The sequence below is a fragment of the Cyprinus carpio genome, chromosome A13 (genome assembly GCF_018340385.1).
Source record: "Cyprinus carpio isolate SPL01 chromosome A13, ASM1834038v1, whole genome shotgun sequence".
NCBI lineage: Eukaryota > Metazoa > Chordata > Actinopteri > Cypriniformes > Cyprinidae > Cyprinus > Cyprinus carpio.
The window spans coordinates 16,369,699-16,387,611 of NC_056584.1; the positions used below are offsets into that span (position 1 = coordinate 16,369,699).

The window sequence follows — 17,913 nt, forward strand, 5'->3', positions numbered from 1 at the left end:
ATTAGTGACTTCTACTTGTTCTGTAAATCTCAGAATGTGTGAATGCAATATTATGGATAGAGGACTAGCCAGAAGCAACAGTTTGAGGTTAAAAGATCTTGATGGATTTATTTGTTACCAACTTGCAGCTTTCAGAAGACATTCCTTGATGGACTTGAGTCATGTCGATTGCTTATGTTTTTATCAGCTGTTAGAACTCTCATTCTGACGGCACCCATTCACTGCACAGGATCCATTGGTGAACAAGTGATGTAATGCAAATCTATTCTGATGAAGAAACAAACTCATCTACATCTTAGATGGCCTGGGGGTGAGTACATTTACAGCAATTTTTCATTTTTGGGTAAACCATTCCTTTAAGGCTGAAAAATCATAACTGTTTCTGTTACATGTGTTTTAATAATTTTTCTGGTGTTCCTACAGAGGCAAGGAAGACATTTGGTGACCCTGTAAGTGTTTTCAACTAGTCTTATACACCATAAAGTGAGAAATCTTGAGGTCAAAGGTTAGGCCTTAAAAGCTATGGGTGGCTATTGGGTCTGTGCAGGAGCCGACATCTGCAAAGAGGGAAACGGAACAACTAAAGAAGACAGTCTTGTGCTGCTAATTTGCCTATTCCTCAAAGCAGTGACTCACAGCATAGAAATAGCTGAGCGCATTAGCATCCAGAGCTAGCGGAGGCCTGCACTGACACGGTTAATCCATGCCATCCCAAAACAAATACCTCGTGCTTCTGATGTTAAAGCCCACTTGGATTTGGCGCAGTCACAGGATGACAATGCAAAGGTGTTGTCCCAACACACTCCAGGCAGGTCTCTTTTCCTTTGAGATTCCTCTGTGATAACTCATAGGAATACAGCCATGTTATCCTTAAAACATCTCAGCCATGTCTAAGAAAAACAAATAAAATGTCATACACGTTTGATAGGACTCCAAATGGCAAAAAAAGTATATTTTTAAATATATTAAAATATTTTAAATATTATTTACATATATTTTCTGTAAGTTTTATTATCTAAATATATTTATAATGTCCAGCATATATTTAGAAAAGTAAATTTTGCACTTAACCCAAATATATTTAAAATATATTGCAAATAAATTTGAGTTACATTTTATTATATTTTTGGCAAAAAAATAAAATAAAATCCATATTATAGTACTTATTGGAATAGTCGTCCTAATAATAAAGATTTTGCCATAATTTATTCACTCTCATGTTATTTAAGAATATTCTGGCTACTTTTTCATTATAATGAATGAGGACTGGTGCTGTCAATTTTCAGAAAGATATAAAAAGCACCATAAAATTGTTCCATGCGACTCATGCACTTGTGCTATATTCAAATTATTCTAAAGCCATAACTTGTATGAAGAACATGAATAAATTATGACAATTTTAAATTCTGGGCAAACTATCCCTTTAAAGGAACTCTAACTTCTAACGTCATCATAGGAACATTTAATCTAACATATGCTGACCATACTTTGTTAATAAACTACTGAGAAGAAACGTTTGACAACCCCAGACAATGCACAGCACAGTTGCTCCTCAGTGTGATTCTTAAAAGGTGGAGCTCATATTGGGCTTGATGCGATTTATGGTCAATCATGGAATAAATTAGATCATATGCAATGTGGGACAATCCATTAGCTGATTTTGTCATTGAGGATAAAAGGAATGCCTACACCTCCGTGCAGATATTGTACAATCATGCAGGAAATATGGCCTCCCGGGACTCCAAGACGTGGTCAGTTTAATAAATAATAATCCATAGGTTTGGAGCTCAGCAGGAAATGGGCACTCACTCATATTGAGGATGACATTGTAGATATTCCTAAAACGAAGGCAGTGAAATTTACACAGTGTGCCTTCTATAAAAGCATGTAAAACAAGGGAATTGCCATAATACAATATTTACTATGCGACTGATTTATAGTTTTATTCCCTGCATTCCTCTTCTTCGCTTCCATTTATTAATCTGTCTGTCTGTCGTTCAATGATTCTCTGTCTGTCCGTCCTGTCCCAAAAGCCCCTAAACTGTGTGTGAGCCACAAGCTCAGAGTTTCTGACAAAGGTAATGAAGACCTTCAGAGGACATGAGGAGGAGTTGGAGGCGCCTTATGGGAAGGGGATTTGAGGATTTACATTTTTGGAACCTACAGCACACAAAGGAACACACAAACATTGTCATGTCTGGCATAACGTGATTATTTACACTTTATCTTTACACTTGCCTGTGCACCCAGCACAGATTTGGAAATGCTGGTATATAAAAAGGCAATGATTACAAAGACGTGGGATTAAAACCACTTTACATGCTTTGCACCTGCACAAATCGCTGTAAAAGCATACTGGCAATTTAAGGACAAAAGGTCTACTTGCCTTACATTATCTACCAGTATTACACAACAAATACATTTACAACAACAGAGCACATTCCTGCTTTGATCTCAGAGGAAACATCTGGAAGCCAAGAAGCACTCACAAGAAACCGCCGATGACATTTTTGAATGCATTATGATCTAATTTGTTTTAATTCATAGCTCCAGTTGTTTTGTTTGTTTGTACAGCATCTATTCCCATGCTGGACACATGCTCAAGCCTCTCAACGGGATTCAGAGTAAAGAGTGCAAACCACTGAAAGAGACCTGAGCAAAGACCGCTTCATAAATTTAGCTTTCAAAAGACAGGCCGAAGACTGTAATGATGCATCTGCTGAGTTTTCTGGCATGCCTTTTTTAAGCCTCAATTACACCGTGATTCTCCTGGCAGATGTTGGAAGAATAGCGGGAAGCCCAAGCTATTTGGCTGTGAGAGCAAAGTGTTTAGCAGGTGAAACAGTATCTGTCATGTTACCTTAGACTTTTGGAGGCTGAAAGCATGTCTTAATTCAACTCTGATCATGTTTTATATTTTGGAGATACATGAACAAGAACTTTATATCTTCACAGTCTCCATTCACATTTCTCAGGGTTGACTTTTATTAATATGAGAATTAATATTTCACCTAAAAACCACATAGGTTCAGGTGAATTTCTCACATTATTCACTTGCCCAGTAATCCACAACCGTTCTCTTCTTTTACGGATTGGATTGGAAAAGTAATGTGTGATGAAATTCTGAGTCACACTATGTTTTGCTTGGCCAAGTTCACTGGATTTAAATGGAATCAAGGACTTCCTTTTCAGTGCAGGTGACCCTTGTTCCCTACAGGACAATGCCTTTCCCAAGCTGCATTAGCTTGTGGTTAAGTGTCAAAGTGGCTAATTACACACCCAGGAATAGGCTACAACCTACATCGACATCTCAGAGGTTTCTGGGGTAATTTTACACCAATAGTGCCATCTAAAGGTCACAAGGAAGACACCGCTATTTCATTTTATTCTGACACACTTAAGGCACAGGCAATATTATTTCACTGCTGAAAAGGATGTGCAAATGAAAAATGAAATAAAATAATATTTGAGTAAAAAATATTTTTATATATTTAAATATATAGAAAGTAAATATATATATATATATATATAAATAAAAATAAAAGACATTATATAAACATAAATAGTCAATGTATAAAAAGTATTAGTAAAAAAAGTAATTATATATGTATATACGTATGCATAATGTATGTATTGAAAATTAAAAGCTTATATATCACTTATTTTATAACAATTATTTGATACATAAATTTTGTATTCGAAAGGATGGGAATCTGAACTATTAAATGATATAATAATTGAATAAGAAATATTTAATCAAATATATATTTTAATATAGAAATTAAATATATATAAAAAATTATTCTTAATTATTAATTCTCTCTTTATATATATGTATATATATATTGCTGATTGTATTTCATACAATTTCTTTGATTCCTTTTTACAAAGGTTCATAAATTGTTATATAATAATATTTTGTTTTTAATTCAATTATATATGTAAATACGTGTTTCTGTGGAGATGGTAGTATATATCTGTCTGTAAAATCCTGATTTTCAAGTTTTATATATCAACCATAAAAATACATCAAAAAGCAGCAACTGTTCAAAAGCCGTTCATGTCATTAAATGTTACAGAAAAAAAAAAACTTTGCATGGCTGCATACAAATGAAAAGAACAGGCATCATATCTCACATTATCCCTGTCATTTAGCCTTGTTGATCTGCTACATGTATCCTCATTAAGCAGAGGAATCTGTCCATCTGTCAAAACACTTTTTAAAAGCTTTAGAGTTTGAATTATAAAGGGGTTGACAGAGGGTAAAGGGGTGGAGTGGTTGCTGCCTCCCCACCTCTCAGCCTCTGCTGTGGGAGAAGCCCAGGACCTGTGTGCTGGAAGCGAAGAATACATGCCTTTCATGCGGACCTCCAGCATCTGTCCTAAAGGAATCCCACCAGCAGTTAATGAAAGGCACCTTTTCCCTAGAGGAGGGGAAAAAAAGCTAATTTGAAGAAACTCGACCCTACTTTGCAAATCAGTCAGTAGATATCTGATTGTCACTCCAAGAGCTGGGGTCTAATCCTATGTTTTTTTAGGGGAGGGGGGGGCTACAGGATTACTTGTGCCGGGCACCTCTCCCCCTTTGGCACTGCACGGGAGAATAGACAGATTAAGGGGATTAGCTTGTATCCTCCTAACTTGTCAAACTGGGATGTAAGGATCCATTGACTTCACTGTTCTGAATGAGAGAAGTGCCTAAAAAAGAGAGAAATGAAAGGCAGTGAACAAGAAAAATTCCTGAAAGAATAATGTGATTTGTTTGCTTTTGTTCCTTTTAACTTGGCTTGGTTCAAAGGGTCTCACCTAAGAAGCCGCGGTCCCAAGTCAGAAAGATACTGTATGTCCCAGGAATAAAGCAAGTAAGAGCCCTTAGCTATGGCTGTCAAAATAACATTAACCACAAAACAAACAAGTTTATTTGAGAGATTACACTGATTTTCTAGGGATCAGTGGTTGTCACTTTCTCGATCACAGGTAGGGAGGCATCAAGGCCTGTCCGAATCCAATGTTTTCACAAGGGCCTGTCTAATAAAATGCTTAAAAGGCGCTATAAATGTATCCCCTGTGTGTGTGGACTGGCATCTGGTGGAGCGGTAGGGAAAAAAGTTAATTCATTATTGTCCATCTTAACTATTTTTAACAAAAAATAATCATAGTTGTATAGAAGTTGACTTTATACATTAGATCCTTGAGATACTGAAGAACCTTGGTAATTGAATCCAGCATTTTTTTTATATTTCACCCTTTTAAATAATAATTATTGTTCAAGTATATCTTGTCTGGTATTCTCAGTATTAATTAATATTTATATATTCCAAACATGGGAAAATGTTGCAATCCACCATATTCCTTAGGTCAGTGGTTCCCAACCATGTTCCTGAAGGACCCCCAACACTGCAGGTTTTCCATGTCTCTTTAATCAAACACACCTGATTCAGATCATCAGATCATTACTAGAGACTCCTAGACCTGAAATGGGTGTGTCAGGCAAAGGAGATATGCAAAATGTACAGTGTTGGGGGGCATATAGTTACTAGATTGTGATACATTGCCTTAGGTTATGTCATTACTGAGTATTTAAAGCCACCACCATATCACAGTTTAAATACTCAGTTTTAAACACATACAGTGAAGATCAAAATTAGGGAACAACCTACATTTTCCTAATTATCAAGGCCACTGCTTAATCCTATTTGAAGTTGGTGAATGTGATTTCAAGTACAAGATGTTCCTGGATCAACATCCTTGTTCAACATTCCAATCAACCAATCAGAATTGAGGGATAAGTTTTCAAAAAATGTCTGTTTTAGGCTTACAGTCAGGGTTAGATGCTTCTACACCCTTGTTATTCACCATCATTTCCCACCGATTTTAGGAATAAATTATGGGTAGGGTTAGGTTTAGGGGTAGGCATTGGGTTAGGTCTATATTTTTGGACCGTAATGTTGATTTCTCAAATATTGCAGCTTTACAATGACATTAATTCATTCAAGTCCCCCAGAAAGGCTGATCATCCATCCATGTAAGACAAATGCATGAGAAGACAGGATAATGTGGAGACTCTCAATGGGGAATCGGTTCAACACTACAGCTGGAATTACTTGCCAGTTCAGTGCTGAACAGAGCAAGGATCTGTCTCAGCATGTTTAGAAGTTGTACTGAAAGTGCATTCTGCCGTGACCAAACTTCTCATCAACAGAAAGAATCAAAAGACTAAGCTCAACTTTGCTGAGGAGCATGTGCACAGAGGAGAACTGGTCCAAACTTCACTTTAGTGATGACAGCAAGTTTAATTTATTTTGGGTCTGATGAAAGACATTTTGCATCAAACTGGGTAAAGAAGTCAGTGAAAGTTGTAGGAGGAAGTGTCATGCTTTGGGGGATGATTTCTGCAACAGGAGTTGGGCCTTTTGGGCTACATGGCAGGGTGAATGCAAATATTTATCAGAACCTCCTTCAGCAATGTGCAGTTCCTTTTCATGCAAGACAATGTTCCTGTCACTCTGCAAAATGGGTAAAGCAGTTCCTTGAAGCTGAGAACGCTGAAATAATGAAAGAGTCCTGATGTAAGCTTTACTGAAATCCTTGGCGACAAAGTTATGGCTAAGAAACCCACTACAGTAACCAAACTGTGGAAGAAGAGTGGATCACGATCACACCAGAACAGTGAGAGAAACAAGTGATGTCCTGCAGCCGCAGATGTCCTAAAGTCACTCAAAACAGGGGCCCTTTACAAGTACTACTAATTTTTGAGAGCTGTAACCCTCCAAAATTTTAGTTTTTTTAATCCTCATTCGTGCAACAGTGGTTTTGATCACTGTGTTTTCATCAGAATAAAGGTTTTTGTTGAAATTCCTTGGTTATTTTGTCAAACATGTTAGCTACTAACCTACAGCAATATTCCTTCAAATTGAGAAATGAAGATCAACTATATTTCAGAAAAAAATTGTAGCATTTATGGATTGTTCTCTAATTTTGATCTCCACTGCACATGGGAAATGTGATTTGTGAGATAAGGAATCTCATTAAATGCTATCTATAGCATTCTTTCTTGCTTTGGCTTACTTTATTTTTGCATCGGGAAATATGTCATTTCCTGCCCCTTTAAATTAAATGTCAGCTGATTTCTTGATATCAGCTGGTAAAGAACAACAAAGTCACGCCCTGCCGTCGCTTTAGTTGTGTTTAACGACATATAAATCATCCAATCGTGGCTACGTTTATTCGTCAAACCAGGAAGTGTTCGCTTGAACGGACCAATAGCAGCAGGGGGCTGGGCTTGCGGATACTTTCTGAGTTTGTGAGAGAGTTTAAAGAAAGAAGAAAGAGACGTAACTGAAGCTAGCTCGCAGGCTAGCTGAATGTCCTACCGTGTCGCAGATGTGTCGAAAGCAACGGGAAAGGACGGAATGTGGGGGGTTGGATATATAAAGCTGGGAATGGGGTTGTTTGTAAGTAACGCGGTTATTGGACCGATCGTTTCGGTAACAGTGGAAGCAGCGCTGACCGAGGTAAAACCCTGTTAGCATCATTAGCCTAGCCGGTAGAATGTGGCTGCGTCTCAAAACCTAGCGAGCTGCCCACTTAGACAGCATTATGAGGCACACTAGGTGCGTTTAAACGGTGTGCTCGGAATGCTGTCTACTTAGTCAACTCATTAGGTTTTGAAGCACAGCCTGTGTGTTTGCGTTCACATCAGTGACAACAAAGCTTACTTATATTTTTAAGTCTGACTTGCCACAAACATATTGTACAAGGTTCGTAAGTGAGCTTTGTCGTCCTCTTCTAAATAAAATTAGCCTGTTTTAGTGAACTCGGGTGACAACAACCTAGAGTGCTGATTTGAACAGTTTTAGTCATGTCAATAATATGGCTTTTAAATTTGTCAGCCTAAATAAATGTACAGGAAAACAAGGAAACGTACAGTGGATTAAGTCGATCCACTCTAAATTAATTGTCTTTAACTACTACATACCAGCGTTTTGCTACATTTAGGTTTCTATTTAGAATAATTCAAAAACTTCCAGCAATGTGGATCTGTAAACAGAATACTGTTCTTGGGACAGTTTGTTCCATTTAAGTCTTGCTGAGATTACATGTAAATACACAGCCAAATGAATGATTCATAAATCTTTGTCTCGTCCCTACTGTTTTCCTTTCTGATGAGTAAATAATTAAAAAATACTGTCTGTTATTACTGCTGCCACTAAAGTAAAGATGTACAGCAGGATTTTTCTATCAGAGCAAGGTTTTATTGGTATTAAAGTTGTGATCGTTCTGCAGTGTAATTGTTTAATGACAGCTCGAACTGTACAGTTGACTGTGATTGACACTTTAATATTAGCTGTCTAGAAAAAGCACATATTTAAAAGATTTCCCAAGGCTGTTTCTGTGCTTTTATTCTGGCCTTGACTGTGATAGGCGTGTACGTATGAAGATGCTTTTCTGTTGTGACAGGTGGTAGATCAAGGTCAGTGAATGAAAAAAGCAGGGAGTGAGATGTTTGCCCTCCACAGGTGTTATCTCTGAGGGAATGTAGGTGCCTAAAAGATAGGCTGATCTCCTATCTGCTAACATTACAATAACCAAATTCTTTGTGCCTACAAAATGGCATTCACAACTTCAATAAAGTGACATTTCTGAAGTCAAACAGGACTTTTGATGAGAGAAGAATTAGAGTAGGATAAAGTGTTTTTTTTTTTTTTTTTTTTTTTTTTTTTTTTTTACATGGGAATCTCATTTTAAATGACACACTGCTGTTCCAAAAAAAAAAAAAATATATATATATATATTTTTTTTTATTTTTTTTTTTTTTTTTGTATAATATATATTTTTTTATATATATATATATATATATATATATATATATATATATATATATATATATATACACATACACAGACATACTACCAATTAAAAAGTTTGGGATCAGAACAATTTTTAATGTTTTTTTTTTTTTTTTACAGGAGTTTCTTATGCTCATCTAGGCTGCATTTATTTGATGAAAAATACAGGAAAAAAATATTGTGAAATATTATTACGTTGTAAAATAACATTTTTCTATTTTAATATACATTAAAATGTAATTTATTCCTGTGATTCAAAGCTGAATTTTCAGCATCATTACTCCAGTGTCACATGGTCCTTCAGAAATCATTCTAATATGCTGATTTATTATCAGGGCTGGAAACTGCTTAATATTTTTTTGGAACCTGTGATACTTTTTTTTAAATGAATATTTGAACTGTGATACTTCTTTCAGGATTATTTATTTAAAATAAAAATCTTTTCTAACAATATACACTACAGTTCAAAAGTTTGGGGGTCAGTAAAATTTGATTCTTTCTTTTTTTGAAAGAAATTAAAACTTTTATTTAGCAAGGATGTATTAAATTGATAAGAAGTGATAGCAAAGATTTATATTGTTAGAAAAGATTTATATTTTGATTAAATGCTGTTCTTTTTAACTTTTTATTTGTTTAACTGTTGCCAACATTGATAGTTCTAATAATAAATCAGCATATTAGAATGATTTCTTAAGGATCATGTGACACTTTATACTGGCGTAATGGCTGAAGGAAATTCAGCTTTGCATCACAGAAATAAATTATATTTTAAAGGATATTAAAATAGAAAACCATTATTTTATATTGTAGTAACATTTTGCAAGATTACTGTTTTAAAATAAATGCAGCCTTGATGAGCATAAGAGACTTCTTTAAAAAACATTACAAGTCTTACTGATCCCAAACTTTTGACCAGTAGTGTATATAATTTTTCTCTTATTAATGGAAGTTTAAATAGAAATCTTTTGTAATTTGCTGAATATTTTTACTGTCACTTATGATCCGTTTAAATGTGTCCATGCTGAAAATTAATTATAGTGTACATATCAACTTCCAACATAGATTCAGCATCCCACTTTAAAAGAGAACAAATTTACACATGCATTTTGCCCATTTAATTTTTTTATGAAAGATTATAAAACCTTTTTGTTTTTCTTGTGAAATAACATGCACAGTAGAGCACAACAGTCATCACCCACATTTTAATTGGCTCGGTTCCACAAAAGTTTTTCCTTTTTTTACATTTCAAAAAAAGGCTTAAAACTTGTACTATAAATAAGGAGGTAATAGACAAAGTCAAAACACTGTGTACTTAACTGGATGGTTCACCCAAAAATGAAAATTCTGCCATCATATATCCACCCTCATGTCTTTCTTTCTTCTGTGAAACACAAAAGAAGATATCTTGAGAAATGTCTCAGTGTTTTTTTTGTTTGTTTGTTTGTTTTTTGTCCACACAACGGGAGTCAGTTGTCACCAAAAAACTTTTTTGTTGCCAACATCTATGTTCAGCAGAAGAAAAAAAGTCATAAAGGTAAAATGTATTCATTTTGGGGTGAATTGCTATTAAAGATTTAAAACAAGCTCTATAAACACAATAAATGTGTGTATTACCCTGGTCAAGCTCATATCTCAAACATAAGTGTGGAGTAGAGCATTGGTGCTTCCAACACCAAGGTCACAGATTCAATTCCAAGGAAAAGCATGAACTGATAAACTGATAAATGTATATGTGTAGTAGACGTAAATTAAAAAGCGTCTGATATAACTTCACTTAACAACACTGGAACACCTGGTTGGTTCCTTTTGAGTGCTTCTCAAATTATCACTAAACTGTATTTTTTATTTTGTAAATGAATTAATGTTTTTGTCTTCTGGAACCCTGTTGTTGGATATTAAGACCAGGAATGTGTAATAATTAACTAATTAACCTTTAACTCAGCTGTTTGCTGCCAGTTGCCATTCCTTCTATGAACTTTTTTGGCACTATTATGTCCCACCCTGCACAGGTTTGCAGCACTGAACACTCAAACTTTTGCTTTCACTTGATTGTTATCACTGCTCATCATCTCTAAAGAGTCAGTCGAGATGGCATTTTTACTGTCATATTAAAACTATTGTTCAACAAGCAAGATTTCAGTTTCACTGTCCTTTGTATCTAGCACAACACTCGAGACGACTGTCAGGCCAGCAGTTGCCATCCATGTCTGTGTGTATGAGAGAGAAGCACAGACCGCTTGTCTCTTCATCCTGTGTACTTGCATTCCCTGGCAGCCTTCACTGAGTCTAAAATGCCATGAGGAAGGCTGTGTATGTATGTGTGTGTTTAAATCAAGCCCCTCTGGCTAATAAAGGGGGCAGTTCATGTCGCACTGTACCATGTGTGGGTGGTGGGTGGCCCGAGCCCGACCTTCCTCTTCTTTTTCTCCCTTGGTCTTTGCAGCCCAGTGTGTAACAAAACTCGGTCTCTGCTGTGTTGATTATCAGACAGACGCCTATCATGCCTTTTCTCCTGGGGTTTAGACAGGTAAAGCGAGAGCAGAAGAATCAGCATTATTATTTGTTATTTTAATTAGCTAATGTAGCTAGACGTGCATTAAGTAATACAGTCTGCTCACTCAAAGATTTGCATAGTGATCTGCCTGTCAGTTGTATTAATGTGATTTTTTTTTATCACCTCTATGTAAAAACAGTGTCACTGTGTCATTAATTTACTTTATATATTACTGTACTTATTCTTTTGGCTTTATATTGCTTTGAAATTAATTTTTTATTATTTTATTTGATTCTTTTTAATTAAATTTTAATTTGAGTTTTTTTTGTCATAAACAAGCCTTTGGTGCACGGATCTGTGCTGATAATATGCTTATATTTTCTGTTTGGTTTTGCAGAACCGGCTGTCTTGTGTAGGAGTTAACAACCAGAGCTACTTCTGTGATTCGGGCCACTGCTGTGGAGAATCTCAGTGTTGCAGCTATTACTACGAGGTGTGGTGTAAGTATCTGAGTCCTTCCTGCCTACACATGCTGTAAGATGAGGTCAGTCCATGGTGTATATGTTCTCTATAAAACATCCTCCAGTTGCTTTGGATATGTGTGTAGTTACTTCAAGTGCATACTGGTTTGTGTATAACACACTTATCTCCCTAGATGTGGTTGCGATTCCAGGACACTGTAAACTCTGATGGAAAAGGCAGCCTGTCTAGATTTTTTATTTTTTTAAATTAGATTACACCAAACTTTGAAATGATTCATCATTTAAATACAGCTGTAATAGCATTTAGGGGTGTAACGTGCCACCTGCTTTTGTTCTCAAGTTGTTTGCAGTAAGCTTCTGATGCCAGCTATGGGTTGGACAGTAGGCGGCATGTCTTGGGAAAAGACATCCAAGTCATGGCTTGAGTTTGTCAATGTAATTGTTTTGTTTCCGTAAATAGTAATGGGATTTAGGTGTTCAATCATGCAGCTTACTGGAACTATATCTGCTGCAATTTGAAGCACAAATGTAAGTGACCTCACAGTACAATGGATATAATCTTTTTTTTTTTTTTTTTTGTCCTTTTTTAAACATCTTTCATTGGTTTTAATTATGGGTATGATATGTGTGTATTGCTTCTAAGTTTTATGTCATTGGCAGGCCGTGATCTAGTTGTTGTTCTGCCCTGTTCACGCCCGTTGGCAGTGTTCCTGTGTTATCAAATTACCCCTCTCCCTCTGGTGTACCATCTATTTTAATAACTGAGGACTAACCTCATCTCCACAGTAATTACAGCACATCGTCTGCTGAGTCAAGGAGCTGCACTTTGGGTTTAGTACAACGTTCCAAATACATGCGACCCGGACAGACACAAATCCAGTGTAACCGGATCAGACCAGCCCTTGTAAACAGCCCCCCCTGCCCTGTCTGCCAGAAAAGGGCTCTGCTTTATTTGGGGCAAAATTTCACACACTTGGATCTCATGACCTTGACCCACACGACTTTAACTATTGGCTGATGAGCGTCACACCATAATGTCCAGTACATTCTTCTCCTGTGATCTGGTGCCAAATTGTTAGGTTGTTTTGGGAGAAGACATTTCTGTATGGAAGTTTTTTTATTTCTATTTCAAATAAATGCTCTTCCTTTGAAAGTTCTATCCGCTCCAAAGAATCCTGAAAAAGTGCATCACAGTTTCCACAAAAATATTTTACTGTTTTCAACATTAATACCAAGAAATGTTTCTTGAGCAGGCTGCTGAAAATTCGGCTTTGCCAACACAGAAATGAATTGCACTTTAAATTATATTAAAATATGAAAGTTATTTTAAATTGTAATACTGTTTCAGTATATTGCTGTTTTTATTGTATTTTTTACTTTATGCCTACTGTATTACTGTAATGTATATAAAAAAGAATCATACCAACCCCAAAGTTTTAAATAGTGTGTACACATTGTGCAGCCAATCAAGATGTTAAGACTAATGTGATTTGACTGTGGGTGGAGCTTTTAAACAAGACACAATTAAGAAACCATTAGAAACCAAGCAACTAACAAAATGTCTCATCGGGCAGCACTGGTGACAACGACTCAAAACGTAATATTGAGAACGAAAATGGAAGAGTTGTGATTTATTGTGTGCTGTGCCAGGTTCAGACATGGTGCTCTCTTCACTCATTAACAGTACTATGTTATGTTTTTGCTCTTTAATCAGGGTTTTGGTTGGTTCTGACTCTCATCGTCATTCTGGGCTGCTGCTGTGTGTGTCACCACCGTCGAGCCAAACACAGACTGCAACAACAGCAGCGGCAGCATGAGATCAACCTCATCGCTTACAGAGAAGCCCATAATTACACTTCTCTACCCTTCTATTTCAGTCAGTACCCACTTCATTCAGTCATTCTACTTCTAATCAATACAATACAACATGAATTCATCTCCCAAGGTGCAATCTAGTTTTGGCCGCAGAGATTATATTAGTAAAATTAAGACACTAATGTACTGGTGAAGAAATATGGTGATTGGGAAGATTATAATTTTGTGCAATTTAAACTCCATAGGTTCTATAAACTTTCATGGCTAGTCAATTAATGCATTTCTTCATCTCTTCTCCAGGGTTCCTGCCTGGCTACCTCTTACCCGCATATGAGGAAGTCGAGAACAGACCTCCGACGCCCCCGCCTCCGTACAGTGCCTCTCAGCCAGGCCAATCCACCAGCACTGACCCTCTGTGCTCTGAACAACTAGATGAGCTCTGCCCTCCACCGGAGTCCAGCCCCGTCGTCCCGTCTGCATCTGACAACTGTTCCCTGGGACCCTGCGTAGAGCAGCCACATACTCCCACTGTACACCGCCCTGTCAGAAACACCCACAAACCACAGTACCTCAGCCGAGAAGAGGACGGGCAGCCCCTGCAGGTGGCGTGTGCAACCTCACACAGCCCCATCAAACAGGGCAGCTCCAACGAGGATCTAACTGAACCCATAGAAGACTCTTCTCCCGACAGCAAAGAAAAGACTCCAGGACGCCACCGGCGCTTCACAGGTGACTCTGGGATTGAGGTATGCGTTTGCAACCAGGGGCCCGGGGACGGAGAGGAAGAGGAGGAGATGAAAGAGCTTGTTGGGCACATGGATGGAGGGGTGCTAGAGCAGCAGGACTTCTGTGATAGCTGCAACCCCCACAGCAGCAGCCGCCCTCCTCGTGGTCCGGGGGATGAGGAACAGGGCCTGGCTGCCTCAGATGTGCCTCTAGAGCAAAGAGAGCATCAGCGACCTCCAGTCTGCCTCCATTTGCACACCATCAATGAACAGGACGGTCCGCATCACGCCAACAACACAGACCCCCAGAGTTGAGCACAACTGGTTCCAGCAGAGACTTACTTTATACTGCTGTCTCCCTTTACTTTCTCAAGATACATCAGTTTGTACTGTCAGCAATGTCACTTTGGGTGTACTTGGGTGTGTGTGTGTGAGTGAGAGTTTTAAAAGGGTGTTAATGTGTGAGTCCTTACGGTTTTTATGGATTAATAGGGTAATCTAGTAAAGATGTTAATAGGTCTGCTGCCTCACAGAGAGGTCACGATCAAAGCCACAGGGGAAATTCTCTTCAGTTTATAGCCTTATTGAGCTTGTTGGGGGGTTTTTTTGTCTGTTTTTGGGGGCTGATTGCCTCCTACTGAGATGAAGATGGCACTCAAGGTTGGGGAATACTTGCTTTTGCTCTTGAATTCTTTAATAACAAAAATGAGAGATCTGTCCTTATTTAGTCACTGTCATGGTGCTCCAAATGCACAAGACTTTTGTTTATCTTTAAAACACAAAGATATTTTTAATAAAACCCAAGAGATCCATTTTTTAAAAGTCTATTCCACTAAAAGTTGATGCTTCAAAAAGTTAAAGATTGTCAAATAAATCCATATGCTTATACATAGAGCACATCAAATATGGTAAACAAAAGATGAAACAAACGTGATGCACGCGAACCAGTGATGTTTCTTCTTACACAGCAAGCAAGTACAGTTGAACTTCTGTTTCTGTGTGTTCCCTGATCAGTGTTTATATGTGAATAAAAGCTTAAACAAATGGCAAAGAAGGTACAGAAATTATGCAGGTTTGATTAAAAGATTTCAAAGACAAAGTTTTCAGTGATATGAAGTTGAGTAATTGACAACAGAATTAGCTTTTTCAGTGATTTAAGAATGAAAAAAAAAGGAAAAGATGGCCACAGAGCTGTCTGTTAATACTTCAGAGCTTTAATATTCAGTTGTTGTTTCTTGTTTTTATTTCTTGTCTTTTTTTCTTAAAATGTTTGATCTGGAGTATCTGCATGATGCTATTCAGAAAAATGAAGGAAAGTAATTATCTCAAATATATATATATATATATATTTTTTTTTTTTTTTGTCTTTTTGTGAACATGCTCCCTATCTAGCAGGGTATGTTTGCCATTTCGGGGTTTTTTTTTGTCTCCATTGTAAAACATGGTCTTGGGCTTTATCCAATTTTTTGCATGATTATTTGCATAAACTGAATAGACCCACATGCTATATAGTAGTACATTTTGAAGTTCATTATGCAAAGACTCTTTAAATGAAAGCTGAAAATACCTTTGTATATAGACAGAACCCAGCTTGTACATTTACACTAGGTGCCTTTGTTGATTTGAGTAGTTTTCATATGCCTTAAAGAGAAGAGTGTGTGTTGTAGAATTTCAGCATAAAATAATTAAGGGCCAGTATGAGTAAGGATTTTGGTCAGTGGTAACTTCTTGTTTGAAAGGATCACTTGATAAGCCTTCCATCGAAACATATCATTTAAATATCTTTGTTTTTTGCCTTAATTTAATTTCTGTATTCTCCCATAGTGCTTTTAAGTTGTTTTGGTATCTTAACACTGTAAGGGAACTCTTGCACCACTAACAGTAACTTATGTTTAGGCCTTATTATGCTTTTAATGTGCATTTTATTGTAGCAGATCAGGTAAGGTTACTGTCATGTTAGTGTAGCAGTTATGTCGGGTTAATGATGAGATTGAGATTTGTTTTTCTGTGGCGGTGAGACTGTCCAAAGCTGCTCCACTGCATTCCCTACACTGTCTGTGTGAGTGTGTGTTTGTGTCATTGTAGGTTCCTTTAAGTGGATCGTTCTTCAGCCCACTGTGTTTGTTTGACCTTTGGTTTGGATTAGCAGTTAGCTGTCCTATAATAGTCTTAGCTTGGGCACAGATGGCTTTTCAGCCCTGTTGATCTTCAGATCAGAGTGTTTCTCTGTAAATGGTGGCTAATTTTCTTTCAAATGTGATGTGGCTGGTAATTTAGGTTCCTATAGCGTATTGGCTGGAAAAACCGGTTTGGGAGGCAGATTCCAACATTGACGTGTAGTGCCTTCAGAAATATTTATGTAGCAGTATTGTTTGGCCAAACCTAATACTGAGCATTTTGAATGATTTGGAACAGTTATAGCAGCATAACATTTGACCGATTAAGTTAAAGCTTGAAGCTACAAAATCAGTTAGGAGAACAAGTCATCTGTCGCAGTAATGGTGCTCATGTTATTCCAACATTGTTTTCTATCTTCCTTTAATGTTTGAGACCAAAGGTATTGATTAAAAGTGGAAATTTGAGTCACTATGTTGGCTAGCTCACCGTGAATGAGATGTGTTCATTCATTTTGTCATTGCACTGTTTTGACACTGAGCAGTGAGTGTGTTTGTGTCCTTGAAGGTGACGAAGGCTTTGCAAGCCAATTGGTTTTTGTTTTTTTGTTTTTCTTTCTCTTAAGCTTTGATTCAAGCCTGGTACTACGTTTTAGCTTTGTATACATAGTCACTTTCTTTTTATATATAAAACTGTATTTTCCGCATTTTATAAGAAGACTCATCCAAATTAATGAGTATCAAAGAATGTTCCATATGAATAAAAAAAAAAAAGCTGTTAAACCCAGTGGATTTCTGTGAGTGATTTAATTACGCATCCAACATGGCAGTGCCTGCCTTCTTCAGGAACCTTTGTTCTGAATATATTATTTCTTATTCATTTTTTCCCCATAGAGATTTTTAAAAAGTTTTTGTCAAAGACGAGATGAATCACAACATCACAAACTTTGATTTGAAGCAAAAAAAAAAAATGTAAAATGACAAAAAAAGAAAGGTACAAGACTGTGTACCTAACAGCTTTATTGGGGGAAAGAATAACTTGACATTAGTAAAAAAATGGTTGGAAAATAACTTGATTTAAAGATGTTGATTGTATATAGAAGACATTTACATTTATTGTAAAGTATACATATAAATATGCATTTATATATAAGTATTTGAGAAGACAGGGAGCACTTCATGAGAGTGGGTGGGTGCTAAAGTGTTCTTTTTTGCTTGTTTTAATTCTCTGATTGGTGGAGATTTCTTTGCAGAATTTTGAGTAATGTAGTTTTTCATCAGGGATTACATGATTAAACACAATTATTAAAAAAAAATAATTGAAATAATGCAGACTGATGACATCAGTTAATAATTCAATAAAAAAGTAAATTCCCCATGGAGAAAATGAATGGGATTTTTAGCTCTAGAACCTGTTTGCACTCTATTCAGTTC

General features: G+C 36.7%; 1 protein-coding gene across 3 annotated transcripts; it reads left to right on the forward strand.

Annotated features, from left to right (window-relative positions):
* The first annotated feature begins 7,200 nt into the window (after positions 1-7,200).
* Positions 7,201-17,262, forward strand: LOC109111081 (WW domain binding protein 1-like). Of its 3 annotated transcripts, XM_042768987.1 has the most exons (6): positions 7,201-7,514; positions 11,012-11,159; positions 11,293-11,376; positions 11,741-11,843; positions 13,540-13,701; positions 13,941-17,262. In XM_042768987.1, the coding sequence occupies exons 3-6, from the start codon at positions 11,350-11,352 to the stop codon at positions 14,678-14,680; spliced, it is 1,032 nt and encodes a 343-aa protein (XP_042624921.1). In that variant the 5' UTR covers positions 7,201-7,514; positions 11,012-11,159; positions 11,293-11,349; the 3' UTR covers positions 14,681-17,262. The 3 variants fall into 3 exon arrangements, with proteins under 3 accessions (XP_042624921.1, XP_018979601.1, XP_018979600.1); XM_019124056.2 differs by lacking the exon at positions 11,012-11,159; XM_019124055.2 differs by lacking the exons at positions 11,012-11,159; positions 11,293-11,376 and having other exon boundaries at positions 7,206-7,514.
* The last annotated feature ends 651 nt before the right edge of the window (positions 17,263-17,913 follow it).

Bases quoted from the DNA above. Each gene is read 5' to 3' on its own strand.
- LOC109111081 (XM_019124055.2), top strand. From the start codon at position 7,365: ATGTCCTACCGTGTCGCAGATGTGTCGAAAGCAACGGGAAAGGACGGA. The intron at 7,515-11,740 runs GTAAAACCCTGT...TTGGTTTTGCAG, and splicing joins TGGAAGCAGCGCTGACCGAG to AACCGGCTGTCTTGTGTAGG. The intron at 11,844-13,539 runs GTAAGTATCTGA...CTCTTTAATCAG, and splicing joins CTATTACTACGAGGTGTGGT to GGTTTTGGTTGGTTCTGACT.